Here is a 12,345-nt window from a genome sequence, read left to right as displayed (position 1 = left end):
TTCAAATATAAGGTTAACATTTTTTTATACACATTTCACATTTTGCAAATACAAGTTAACATCACAATTTGTATATTTTTGTATACATTTTAGGTAGACATGGTCATCATTTTTCTATACACACTTAGAAATATCAAAATGCGTGATTAATATTTTAAAAAACATTATGTCAAGTATATTTTTGCAATAAAATATGAAAAAAATATAAACATTAAAACAAATTAAAAAACGAGGATGTGGCCTCCAGCGTTCCTGGGCCGGCCCATCGAGAGGGTTCCGTAGGTCTTGCTCTAAGCGATAAATAAATTGTACGAGCCTGGCCGAATTAATCATCATCAATCCTACGCGCGGCCGATGTACGGCCCGGCCCACGCAACGAAAATTAACTCAGCGTTCCTCCTGGATATAAGTCGGTTTCGCCGCTAAATACCCTCTCGCCTTGCCGGCAACCGAAAACGCTCCCCGCTCTTCTCGCACCCACCCACCCCAACCCCCGCCCCGCCGAGGCCTCAATCGCCTCTCGCGTCGGTTCCGCGCTGCCACGCGGGGCCACCCTCCCAGCCTCTGCGCGTCTCGAGCCTCGGCGAGGGCTCGCTCGAAACCCTAGCCGCCGCAATGTCGCGCCGCGGCCGCGAGGAGGAGGAGGAGGAGGAGGAGTTCGAGGAGGTAGAGGAGGAGGAGGAGGCCGACGAGTCGGAGGTGGAGGAGGAGCAGGTGGAGGAGAGGGGCGGCAAGCGGTCGCGCGGCGGCGGGGGGAAGGGCTCGGGCGTCGCGAGCTTCATCGACGACGCGGCCAGCGAGGACGACGACGAGGAGGAAGAGGATGACGACGACGACTACGAGGAGGGCGGCGGCGGTCGCGCCCGCGGCCGCCGGCCCAGCAAGAGGAAGCGGTCGATCCTGATCGACGACATGGCGCAGGTCGACGACGACGACGGCGAGGAGGAGGAGGAGGACGGCTACGAGGAAGGTGAGTGCCCGCTTGCCCTATCGGCCGTACGCCGGCGTCTGGACCCGGGGTAGCAGAATCGCTGTCGTGTTTAACTTCCCGTATCCAAATTCGCCGGAGCTAGTGACGATTTCGTGTCGGATTTTTGCTTCCCAGTCGTTGGTTCCGCAGCATTTCTGCACTATCGACGATTTCTGTGATCGCCGATGCTGGTTCCCTCTCTGGAACCCTTGATTAACCTCGACCATGCCTGCGTTTGGGACTCGTTACCCCTGTTAGAAATGCTGAGGGTGCTTAGTTGGGTTGTTTGATGGCCAATCCGGCTTGAATTACATTCTATTGTTGCTTCAGTGTTGGCTAGGTTCGATAACCATATGTGAACCATCAGTGGCAATGCTTCTTACTTTCCTGTTGTGAACCATCAGTGGAATTTAGTGCGAACTGTGTTAATTTTGTAATTTGGCCATAAATGGGAGATCGTATGGAGTGAAGGACCAAAGTCCATGTTCCATTAAAACTTGTTACTTCCTGCCACTTATGGCTAGACCTACCCAGGATATACCTGGGAAATTGTTGTTACAATCAACTGTCTGGCTCTTTCCAAACCAGCATTGTAGTCAAGATGATGGGCAGAATCATATCCTCCAGAAATTACTAGGGACCTCTATATGATCAAGAGTTTTGGTTTCGATGCCCAGATGGTACTTTTATGTAATTTTTTGATATACTCTTGTTACTTCAAGCTCAATGTAACCATTATGTTTCTTAAGATTGGATGGTGCAGAATTTGATGTTTAGTCGATCATCAACTGCAGTTTCTTTATGGATGTACTCTTGCCATTGGTCCTGAGTTATGTTCACATGGATGTTTATTTCTGCCGTTCAAGTATAACATTTTTTACTTTCCCTTTCGGATTAAAAAATTTCTATGCTTGCCTATCTGTGGGTTGAGTTGTGTAGTATGCAAAAGCAAGACTATTTGTGTTAATGACGTGACTTACGCTCCTTTGCTTTTCGGCAGGTTTTATTGATGATGATGCTCGGGCTGATAATCCTGACGAGGATGTGAAAAAGGGTTCTAGACGTCATTTCAATCCAAATCCAATGGATGATGCAGACGATATGGAGAACTTGGAAGAGATGTTAAAATGGAAATATAGAACGCAATCACACTCTGATTTTGATGAAGAGGGTCTAACCGAGGTTGAACAGCAAGCTCTCCTGCCATCAGTGAAGGATCCAAAGCTCTGGATGGTGAAATGTGCGGTAGGTTGCAAGTTCTAGGAAAATTAAGCTCTTGCCTCAGCTCTGCTATTTGTTCATTGTACCATTTGAATCTCATTGTTGTTCTAATTATGACGTCAGATTGGACATGAGCGAGAGACAGCCCTTTGTCTAATGCAAAAGTTCATTGATAGGCAAGATCTCCAGATTAAGTCCGTCGTTGCATTGGAACACCTAAAGAATTACATTTATGTTGAAGCAGAGAAAGAAGCCCATGTCAAGGAGGTAACCAGTGCGTAAATTGACATTCTAGTCTTCTTGATAAGGGATGTTAACTAAACTTCATTGCAGGCTTGCAAAGGTCTGCGGAACATCTTTTCTTCAGCAAAAATACTTCTGGTTCCTACAAAAGAAATGACTGATGTTCTCTCTGTCACGAGTAAGTCTGCTGATCTTTCAAGAGATACATGGGTCAGGTTGAAGCTTGGTATATATAAAGGGGATCTTGCTAAGGTATGGTCATCATTGTTTCCCTGGTTGTTGCTAGTATATATTTGTCAATTGCCCAGTTATTTATTTTGATTACCCCCAGGTTGTCGAAGTTGATGATGTGCGCCAAAAGGTTACTGTGAAGCTCATTCCTAGATTAGATTTACAAGCTTTGACAGATAAATTGGTAAGTTATGCTAGTTGCCATTCATCGTGATTTTCTACCTGTCACCTTTCAACGTAACATACACTTTTATCAGTGGTTTGAGCTCATTGACATGCCATTTTATATATCGTCTTGCATCCGCTGTGAACATAGTACTTCAAGTTTGGGTTCTCTTTCCCATATGATTCACAAGTTCCATGCACTGCTGTGTCCAAAAATGGAATTAGTAGATTTTAACTTATTGAAGGACTTCTTAATTATCAATCTATCTTCTTGGTAGAATGCGTGTTTATACTTCGTATTGTGCTTGCTTGCTGGATGACCTAGCATGATATGACTTTTGTATTGTCAGAAAGGTCTTAAGGTTGCAAAGAAGAAGTCGTTTATTCCACCGCGAAGGTTATTTAGTACCGACGAGGCGAGGTGCTTAATGCTTTTCATCCTTTCGCTATCAAATGATAGTTCAGTTTTATTTGTTTATGTATCTTGTCTCCTCTTTTTTCTAACTTAAATGAACACAGGGAGATGAACATTCCTGTAGAACGGAGGAGAGATAAAGATTCTGGGGAATACTTTGAGATGGTTGGCGCTTTAAAATTTGAAGATGGTTTCTTGCACAAAAAAGTCTCGATAAAATCAATCAGCACACAGAATGTTAAGCCATCACTTGATGAATTGGAGAAATTCGGGAGAGTTGGTGATGACGTGAATGAAGATGTGGCTATATTGTCCACACTCAGCAGGAAGAAGGGACATTTTATGAAAGGCGATGCTGTAGTTGTTGTTAAAGGTGATCTCAAGGACATAAGGGGCTGTGTGGAGAAAGTAGAGGATTCTATTGTTCACATCCGACCAACACGATCTGATCTTCCGGTAATTACTTGCAGTGAATTTATTATACCACTATCAACTGGACTAGAAAATTTAAACATCTCTTTGTAACATGCAGAAAACACTTGCCTTCAGTGAGAAAGATCTCTGCAAATATTTCAATCCCGGGGACCATGTAAAAGTGGTTTTTGGTGTTCAAGAAGGTGTGACAGGCATGGTAGTTAAAGTGGAAGGACATGTCTTGACCATTTTATCTGACACAAGCAAAGAACATGTGAGCAATTGTTGGTACACCTGTGCATCTATTGGAAATTGCTTTGTTTAAACATATTTTGTAGTATGTTTAACTCTTTTTTGTGACTGCAGATCCGTGTGTTTGCAGATCATGTTGTGGAGAGTTCTGAGGTCACGACGGGGCTTACCAGAATTGGTGATTATGAATTGCATGATCTTGTCCTTCTTGAGTAAGCCCAGAATTTTTAGTGAGGTTGCTACCCATCATGTCTAACGGCTACGAAACAACTTATCCCATTTCTTCACTTTTCAGCAATTTATCATTTGGTGTGATTGTAAGGGTGGAAAGCGAAGCATTTCAGGCAAGCAGAACTGTCTAAATATTCATCTGACTGATTGTCTTGTACGTATAGTTATATGTATTGACCCTTTTGTATAATTAGGTTCTCAAAGGAGTGCCTGATAAACCTGAAGTGGTGCTTGTGAAACTGAGAGAAATAAAATACAAAATCGATCGGCGCACATCTGCAAAAGATAGCAAGAATAACACGGTGTCAACTAAGGATATTGTCAGGGTCATTGAGGGGCCATGCAAGGTGTGTACATTTTGCCTGTTATCTCGTGTTTTGATTATTTCTCTCACAATGTCTATTTATTCTGTTGTCTCAATTTAATCTTCTTATCACAGGCTAACAAACATTTCTTTTTCTGTTCACATTAGGGAAAGCAAGGACCTGTGGAACATATACACAAAGGGATATGTTTTATACATGACCGCCACCACCTTGAACATTCAGGCTTTATCTGTGCAAAAGCACAATCGTGTGTCCTTGTTGGGGGATCGGTTGTCAACAGCAGCAGGATGGTCTGTGCTTTGATTATCTCAATTAAATTTTATTGGTACCTAGAACATGCCATCATATCTTCAGTTTACTTGTTTTTGCAGGGTGTTGATACAGCAGATCCACGGCTTGGTGCTTTTAGATCTCCAGCAAGGATCTTGCAATCTCCTGGAGGGCTTCCGCCGAGAGGACCTTACATGAATTGTATGAATATTGATAGTTTGGATGCTCCTTATCTCTGCCATTAGTTTTAGTCAGCTGCATCTTGTGCGAAGTCTATTACTTACACTACTTTATGCTGATGTAATAATTCACTCCCCTCCTATCTAACACAGCTGGTGGAAGGTTTGGAGGAGGTGGTCGTGGTGGCAGAGGGCATGATGCCTTGGTGAGTAGATGCATCAAAATTAAATCTGGTCCCTACAAAGGATATCGTGGCCGTGTTAAAGAAGTGAATGGTGCACTCGTGCGTGTGGAGCTTGATTCACTTATGAAGATTGTCACAGGTGAATAATTTTTGTCACAATTGTTGTTGTCTGTCTACTGTTGACGACTAACCTTGCTGCAAACATATAGTTAAGAGAGAGGATATTGCTGACACAGCGAATGTTGGGACACCATTCCGGTAAATTTCTATTTGATCAACCATATTTAACAAGCTGTTCGGTACCATTTTCTCATTTGCTGACCAGTTGTATTGGCAGTGAATCTCGTTATTCATTGGGCAGTGAAACACCTATGCACCCATCTCGAACGCCATTGTATCCTATTCAAACTCCAATGCGAGAACCTGGAGGTGTGCTTACTTACATAGTTACATTCTTTGTTATGGTTCAATTTGAGATTGCCTAGATCACTTTTTCTATCACATATGTTGCTAAGACGTTTTATTATAGTATTGTATTACACACTATCTACAGTGACTTCTAATTTCCGTGAATTTGAAACGCCATACATTTAGAAAAGGAGGGAAATACTATAGTTGCACCTACATCAAAATAATTCTTGTGTTCTCTGTACTTGAAGTTGAATAGTCATTATATTGCCACTTTGGCTCTCTTGCGTCATTCACCCATTTGATCTGCAAATCATTTTGGTGCTATTTGTTCATTTTCGCCCTCTCCTGTTCAGATGCCTATCACATCGCCTATTTCTGTGCCATTCATTTCATTGTACCATGTACTGTTTCTTATTCCCCTTTTCCATGGTAACAAGTTATTTGAATTTGCGCAGCGACACCAATTTGTGATGGATCGCAAACTCCTATGCATAATCAAGCCTGGGCACCAATGAGTCCACCGAGGTTGGTATACTTCTTTGGAGAACAAATTGGTTACTTAGGCTTGCAGAATTGAAATCCTGAAATTTAGAATAAAGCAGCTTCAGATGTTTTGTGTATCCTGCCCCATAGTGAAACTATTTCAACCTTGTCTGTTGCGAAGTGGAGTGTTGAAACTTTTACTGGAGTTAATCTTGATGGTCTGTTTGGTTGCTGATTGTGTTCTAATTATATGATCAGGGATAACCAGGAAGATGGAAATCGTGGCACTTGGGGCGCTTGGGGGATCAGTCCAGCTTACCAGGTTCCATGTGCTTCTTGTTAACTTTGAAAATTGTTTATCCTTGTGTTGGCTACTGAAATGTATTGCTGTTTCTACACACAGCCAGGAACTCCAGTAACTAGGCCATTTGATGCCCCCACTCCTGGATCAGGGTGGGAAAGTACCTCTAGAACTGGCTTTGGTGATGCTCCATTCAACGCTCCAACACCTAGTGCTCAACCAATGACCCCAATTCCTGCCTCTTATTTGCCTGGAACCCCTGGTGGCCAGCTAATGACCCCAGGGAATGCTGGAATGGACGCAATGTCTCCAATGATAGGTTTGCCCTTGCCCTTTCATCTGCAACTGGGATGGGATTGAAACCAGCACCTTTTTTGTGTGCACATCTGTGAATACCTTTTGCCAAAATGCTTTCAGGGGATGAGGGCGGCAGTAATTGGCTCTTGCCAGATGTTTGCGTCAATGTGTCCAGAGGAGATGGTTCCACCAATGGTGTGGTGAAGGAAGTGCTCCTGGTATGTAACGTTCATTTATGGTTGTTACAAGTGCATGCAGAAGTGGTTTCTCCACATGTTTCTTTGGTGCCGGTTTTTTTTATCTCCGCGAGTCTGAATTTGCAGGATGGATCTTGCCGTGTCGCACTTGGGCCATCAGGCAGTGGGGATGAAGTAACAGCTCTTCCAGACGAGCTCGAGATCATCAGGCCGAAGAAGAGCGACAGGGTCAAGATAATGAATGGCAGCATGCGTGGAGTTATAGGAAGACTGGTAGGAGTCGACGGGTCTGATGGGATTGTCCGGGTGGAAAGTCCGCTTGACATGAAAATAGTAGACCTGGTGATTTTGGGTAAACTAGCAACGTGAGATAGCTGTTCACCTGTTAGGTGTTATCTGAACTGTCCTAGGCCGCAAAATTAGAAGGAAAAATACATGTTTTTGGTCAACTTAGCAATTTTAGATCGCTCTAACCGGTCAGATTGGTTGTTCTTAATCCCACTTGCTCAGTATCATGTGAATTATTGGACCATGATGTAGATATTCCCAGATGCTGCCCGGAGATATACTCGGGAATGCTTGATCTTTCTAATCCTGACATGACACATCATCCCGTTTTATCTTTCTGCACTTCGTATACTTATTTAAACTTTTTGGATTGGGATTTACTCCTATGGTCTGCTCTAATAAAACCTGGAGAATCTCTTTCAAGTCTGCCTGATACCACATCGGTTTCCGTTCTGAACCTGTGGCAGTGCAGCATGGCACAGTTGATGGAAACCAGTTTTATGTAGGCGAGCTGAGTTAGGGAGGGTACCGTCCAATAGGATCCACGCCTCCAGGGGACCATGACTGAGAGATCAAAAATAGCTGAGGATTGAAAAATGGTTCAGTGAGCTAGATCCCATTTCAGAAAATGACGAGGTCAGCTCTTATTTACATATACAAAAAAATTGCAATCATTTGTCAGCTTGGGAAAAGTTACCGCACATTTGTCTAGAATAAGAAACACCAACTTGATAAAAAAAACTCTTGCAGTAACCTTTTTCGGTGGAAAACTTGCAGTAACTTATTGTAAAAGAAACCTCTAAGCCCAAAACCACAAATAATTATATCTCCCTCCAAATTTCACATTGATGTGTTCCTAGTGTATTTATTTTCATATATTCTTTTAAGGCATGATTCTTTGCGTTGCATAATACGAATGCTTTTCCTTGAGTATTTGTGCCTTTTCCATACGACTTTATTTTCTATAGCTATTGTACTTTTCTTGCTTGATGAAGCTGTCCGTGATGCATGATTTGAATGCTGAGCCAATGGATTAAGACTTGGGTTCCAATTCCATCGTCACTCGTCACTCTGCTTCAACGCACTGTTAGCATAATGAATGGAAATGACTAAATCAACTGTTGCAGCTGAACATGCCAGTAAAGAGAAAAGGAGAAGACACCAACCAAGACAAGAAAATCGCATAAACTAAAGAAACGAAGGCCACTGTGAAATAAGCCATCAAGGAAAATAGCCTGCGCAGATTGATTCCACCAGGAATAGTAATCCGGTGTGCAAAATAAGGATAATTATTCAGTATGCATGTCACATGGAGAAAGTGACCCTTTTTTAGATACATAAACCGAGAATCATCACGAGGAAAGTACGTTGAGGCGAAGAAGGGGTCGGTCAACTTAACCTAGTGAATGTCTCATTCAGCCCACACTGCCTACCTTCTTCCTTGACCACGATCGACTAGCACCCAGAGGCGAGTCTCTCTCAAGAAAAGAAAAAACCCAGAGGCGAGGCGGTGGTTTATAGGTCATTGCACATTACTCTCCAGCGCAGCATTCCGTCTACACACGATGGATGAAGTCTAAACTTAACACCATGGAGACATTGCTATGTGCCTTTGAAGTGCGATGCATGCCGACTTACAAACATATTTAGCAAATGAGCACGCAAAGCCGGAAAATAGATTTTAGTGTAGTGATCACTATGTTCCCCATGCCTCTCATGCCTAAAAATCTGCATCTATCTTTTGTCAATATCATCACGTAAATCTTAAAACTCACACTTGGTTCTTCTGAAATCTCTATATGATCAGTTTGTAGAAGTATTCACACTATCTTCCTTTTATAAGGAGGAAATGAATAGTAGGTTTGGTTTAATACGACAACTCATCCGAGCACATGGTGCGTCAGTCAGTGAATTTAATATGTTACTCGAAGCCACGAAACAAGATTGGGACAACCTGGATCTTTCATTACAAATTACATAATCATTTACGAGCTGGAAGAAAATTATTGTACTACATTAAACTAAAAAATTTGCATTAATACACTATAAACATAATATTTAAGTTATTTTAACATAATGTAAGAAAGATTTTTGTGTCACATACAATACGTTAAAAACCCAAAATAATAACCATTTCCCTCAAAATTCACATGTATGAGCTTCGTTCTATCCTCGGCATGGATGGTTTTCCTCATAAGCCGGAAAATTCTTAGAGATGTTATCAAAATAATTTAAATATATATGATGGATCTTGTCAAGTTGCACTTAGGTCAAAGATGCGATGGGGACAAAGTAACGACTCTTCCAAACAAGCTTGTGATCGTCAAGAGAAGAAGAATGACATGCTGAAGGTAATCAAATAGAAAACTGATAGCAGTCGACGAACTTGGTGGAATTGTCAGGTGGAAGGCCCACTTGAAGTAAAAATAGTACACATGGTGATATTGGGAAAATTAGCAATGTGAGATAGTTGTGCAGCCATGCATGCAAGAACAACCGTGGTTCATACTTCCTCTGTTCCATAATGTAGTGCATGTAGATTTTTTTTGAAAATTCAAACCACACAAACTTTGATCAAGTTTGTGGAAAACATTTATATTTAAAATGCCAAACGTATATCATTAGATTCATCATAAGATGAAGTTTCATATTTTATATATTTGGTATATAAATAGTTTTCTCTATAAATTTGGTCAAAGTTTGCAATGTTTGTCTTTAAAAAAAATCTATATGCACTACATTATAGAATGAAGAGAGTATTTAGTAACATGTGAGGTATTATCTAAGAAGTCCTTGGTAGCAAAATTAAGAGACTAGATGTTTTTTGGTCAAACTAGCAACTTAAGATCTCTCTAACTGTCTAACAGGTCAGATTGATGATTCTTAACTCCAGTTGTAAGTATTCTATAAATTATTGGTTCATTTTTTTATATTCCCAAATGTTGGCTAAATCTATGTTCTGGAATACTTGATCTTTATGTGCCTAACGTTGCTTGTCATCCCGTTTTATTTTCTGAAGCCTTACTGTGTAATCTATATTTTGCACTCTGCGCACTCTTTAGGGGGGTGTTTGGTTGGATTTATTTCTGGCTTTTACACTTTAGCTTGGAAGCCAAAAAGGCATCCATTTATGAGCTTTTGACTTTGACTTTTGCCTAATATTGCTACATCATGGTATAAGCCAAAAGCCATAAATAGATGCTTTTTTGGCTCATAAACCAAAGTGTAAAAGCCAAGAATATAAGCCCAACCAAACACCGGTTTGTCTTATTTAATCTAGTCAACTATACCATCAACAAGTGTTAGACAAAGTCAGAGTTTTTGCCTGCCGCGCTGCTATAAATAGTTTGGCAGTTCAATCACAAGTTTCGAGAAGAGAGATCAAGCTACCAACAAGGGTGAGAAGTAATCACCTTCATCTCGGCAACATATATGTGGGGTGAAAGGAATGATGTATATGACACATTATCAAGGTTCGTCAATATGACTATGCGCACTCATGAGAGTTGACATGCTTTGCTAGGATCCGCTATCAACAATTGACTTGAGTCATGTCCATGTGTACTTAAACCTATAAGGTCGCACACTTAAGGACGAAATCCTAATTTGAATTAGGATGTGAATTAGACTGGGATTACAACTCTAATGAGCCTCCAGTGTAGAAGCACATTAGAGAGGTATATATTTGCAATGACGACTGCCGATCTTGTTAACAATTGCCTAGGACAATTCCGCACACCGATCCATCATCATTACACACTCGCTATTTATAATATATAGTAATATATTCTAACTTTATATTAACAACACCTACTTTTATATTTTAGTTCTCCGATATCATGAAAAGCTATCCTCTTTATACCCACAACGTAATTTTATTTCTTATTTCTAGATGGAAGCAAACGTTCGGTATACGTAGAGTCGTATCAGTGGTAGATAAGACTTGATAGAATATTGATCTTACCTTTAGTTCCTTGTGCGTTTGACACTTCATACTTATCACTTTTACCTTTTGAAATTGCTACGATGATTCCTTACACTTGGGGATTATCAGGTTGCTGCATCGGCGCGTCAGACAGCTCAGTCACGTCCATAGCGTGCGTCCGACGCGAGGCAGGAGGAGCTCACGAGGTGAAGGGAAGGAACGAGAAGAGCGGGGCTGGAAACGCTCGATTCGTCAGAGGCCGTCGCTGGATGGAGGCGCGATGCGGTGCGGGTGTCACGTGTGTGTGCGCTGGCAGCAGGAGCGCCGCTCCCCGCCCTCGCTCCATGCCCCCGCGCATGGCAGATGCTCGATGAAATGCATAAACCGAAAAATAACTTTACTCTATTAAATTTAGGGGATCGACTAGGTCTGACAAAAACTTAGTGAAGTAAAAATACTCCACTGAAGATTTACTCCGCCGGATCCTATATGCTATTCTGGGGGATCGGTGTACTGCAATTTCACGCATGCCGCGGAAGACCACCTCAGTATCTGCATGAAGTACGAACACATGGTTTTCCATTCACTCGGCGGCCCATGCCTGTCGCGTGCGGCCATGCCATTGCCATGCCTCCGCTTGCATGCTCGGTCACAGAGAAGCGGTGTGTAGTAGTACATCTGTCATCTGTGGGATGGCATCCCTCTCTCTATATATATACATACACACACAAAGTCTAGGCACTTAGAGCTAGGCCATGCCCATTTAGCTCTGCATTGCCCTCTGAACTATGTATGAGACGCTTGTTCATCTGGCATGAGTGAAGTGAGATAGGGGAGGGAACCAAATGTTTTATGGTGTAAAAGCAAATCGGCTGCTTTCCGGTGAGTGGTTGCTCTCGACTCAGTCGCTCAGGTTTACAATGGTGTTAGAACTCGGAGAGAAACTGATTCAGTTGCCCTGTCCTTGACTTAATGGACCTGATTTGCTGCGGACTAAACTACAATGGGGCGGAGGGAAACCGCGATATGTGAACAACATCCCTGAAGTTGAAACCGCCGTGGCAGGTTCATTATACGCTGGCGATTTATGATTATATATGGTTTGTAAAATGGAAGGTTGCCGTGTTTGTAAAAGAGTTGTGATAGACGAAAATGTGGTTTTGATCGGGAGCACAGATGGTCTCGGAATTGAAACCGCTGATTAGTTCTCGAGATCCATGCAGTAAGTTGAATTGTGTTCTGTATTACATCCGTGGTCAAATATAAAATCTGGTGGCCTGCCATAATATCCCGCAGTTTTTTTTTTACCTTCTGTGATTGAAAAATGTTCACCGCTCACTT

The 12,345-nt window shown here is 42.0% G+C and overlaps 1 protein-coding gene across 1 annotated transcript; it reads left to right on the top strand.

Annotated features, from left to right (window-relative positions):
* The first annotated feature begins 473 nt into the window (after nucleotides 1–473).
* LOC123128524 (putative transcription elongation factor SPT5 homolog 1) lies at nucleotides 474–7,417 on the top strand. Its single transcript, XM_044548552.1, has 21 exons — nucleotides 474–970; nucleotides 1,971–2,215; nucleotides 2,315–2,458; nucleotides 2,525–2,686; nucleotides 2,766–2,849; nucleotides 3,181–3,251; nucleotides 3,350–3,701; nucleotides 3,778–3,933; nucleotides 4,026–4,123; nucleotides 4,207–4,255; nucleotides 4,337–4,489; nucleotides 4,615–4,758; nucleotides 4,840–4,939; nucleotides 5,071–5,241; nucleotides 5,312–5,360; nucleotides 5,440–5,531; nucleotides 5,969–6,038; nucleotides 6,255–6,318; nucleotides 6,400–6,616; nucleotides 6,715–6,812; nucleotides 6,918–7,417. The coding sequence occupies exons 1-21, from the start codon at nucleotides 616–618 to the stop codon at nucleotides 7,158–7,160; spliced, it is 3,117 nt and encodes a 1,038-aa protein (XP_044404487.1). The 5' UTR covers nucleotides 474–615; the 3' UTR covers nucleotides 7,161–7,417.
* The last annotated feature ends 4,928 nt before the right edge of the window (nucleotides 7,418–12,345 follow it).

This window comes from Triticum aestivum, chromosome 6A (genome assembly GCF_018294505.1).
Source record: "Triticum aestivum cultivar Chinese Spring chromosome 6A, IWGSC CS RefSeq v2.1, whole genome shotgun sequence".
Classification (NCBI taxonomy): Eukaryota; Viridiplantae; Streptophyta; class Magnoliopsida; order Poales; family Poaceae; genus Triticum; species Triticum aestivum.
This window is presented reverse-complemented; position numbering and strand designations above follow the sequence as displayed.

What these genes read in the sequence shown, in the direction of transcription:
- LOC123128524 (XM_044548552.1), top strand. Translation starts at nt 616, where the DNA reads ATGTCGCGCCGCGGCCGCGAGGAGGAGGAGGAGGAGGAGGAGTTCGAG. An exon ending in GGAGGACGGCTACGAGGAAG is followed by an intron (nt 971 to 1,970) that starts GTGAGTGCCCGC and finishes GCTTTTCGGCAG; the next exon opens with GTTTTATTGATGATGATGCT. An exon ending in TCTGGATGGTGAAATGTGCG is followed by an intron (nt 2,216 to 2,314) that starts GTAGGTTGCAAG and finishes TTATGACGTCAG; the next exon opens with ATTGGACATGAGCGAGAGAC.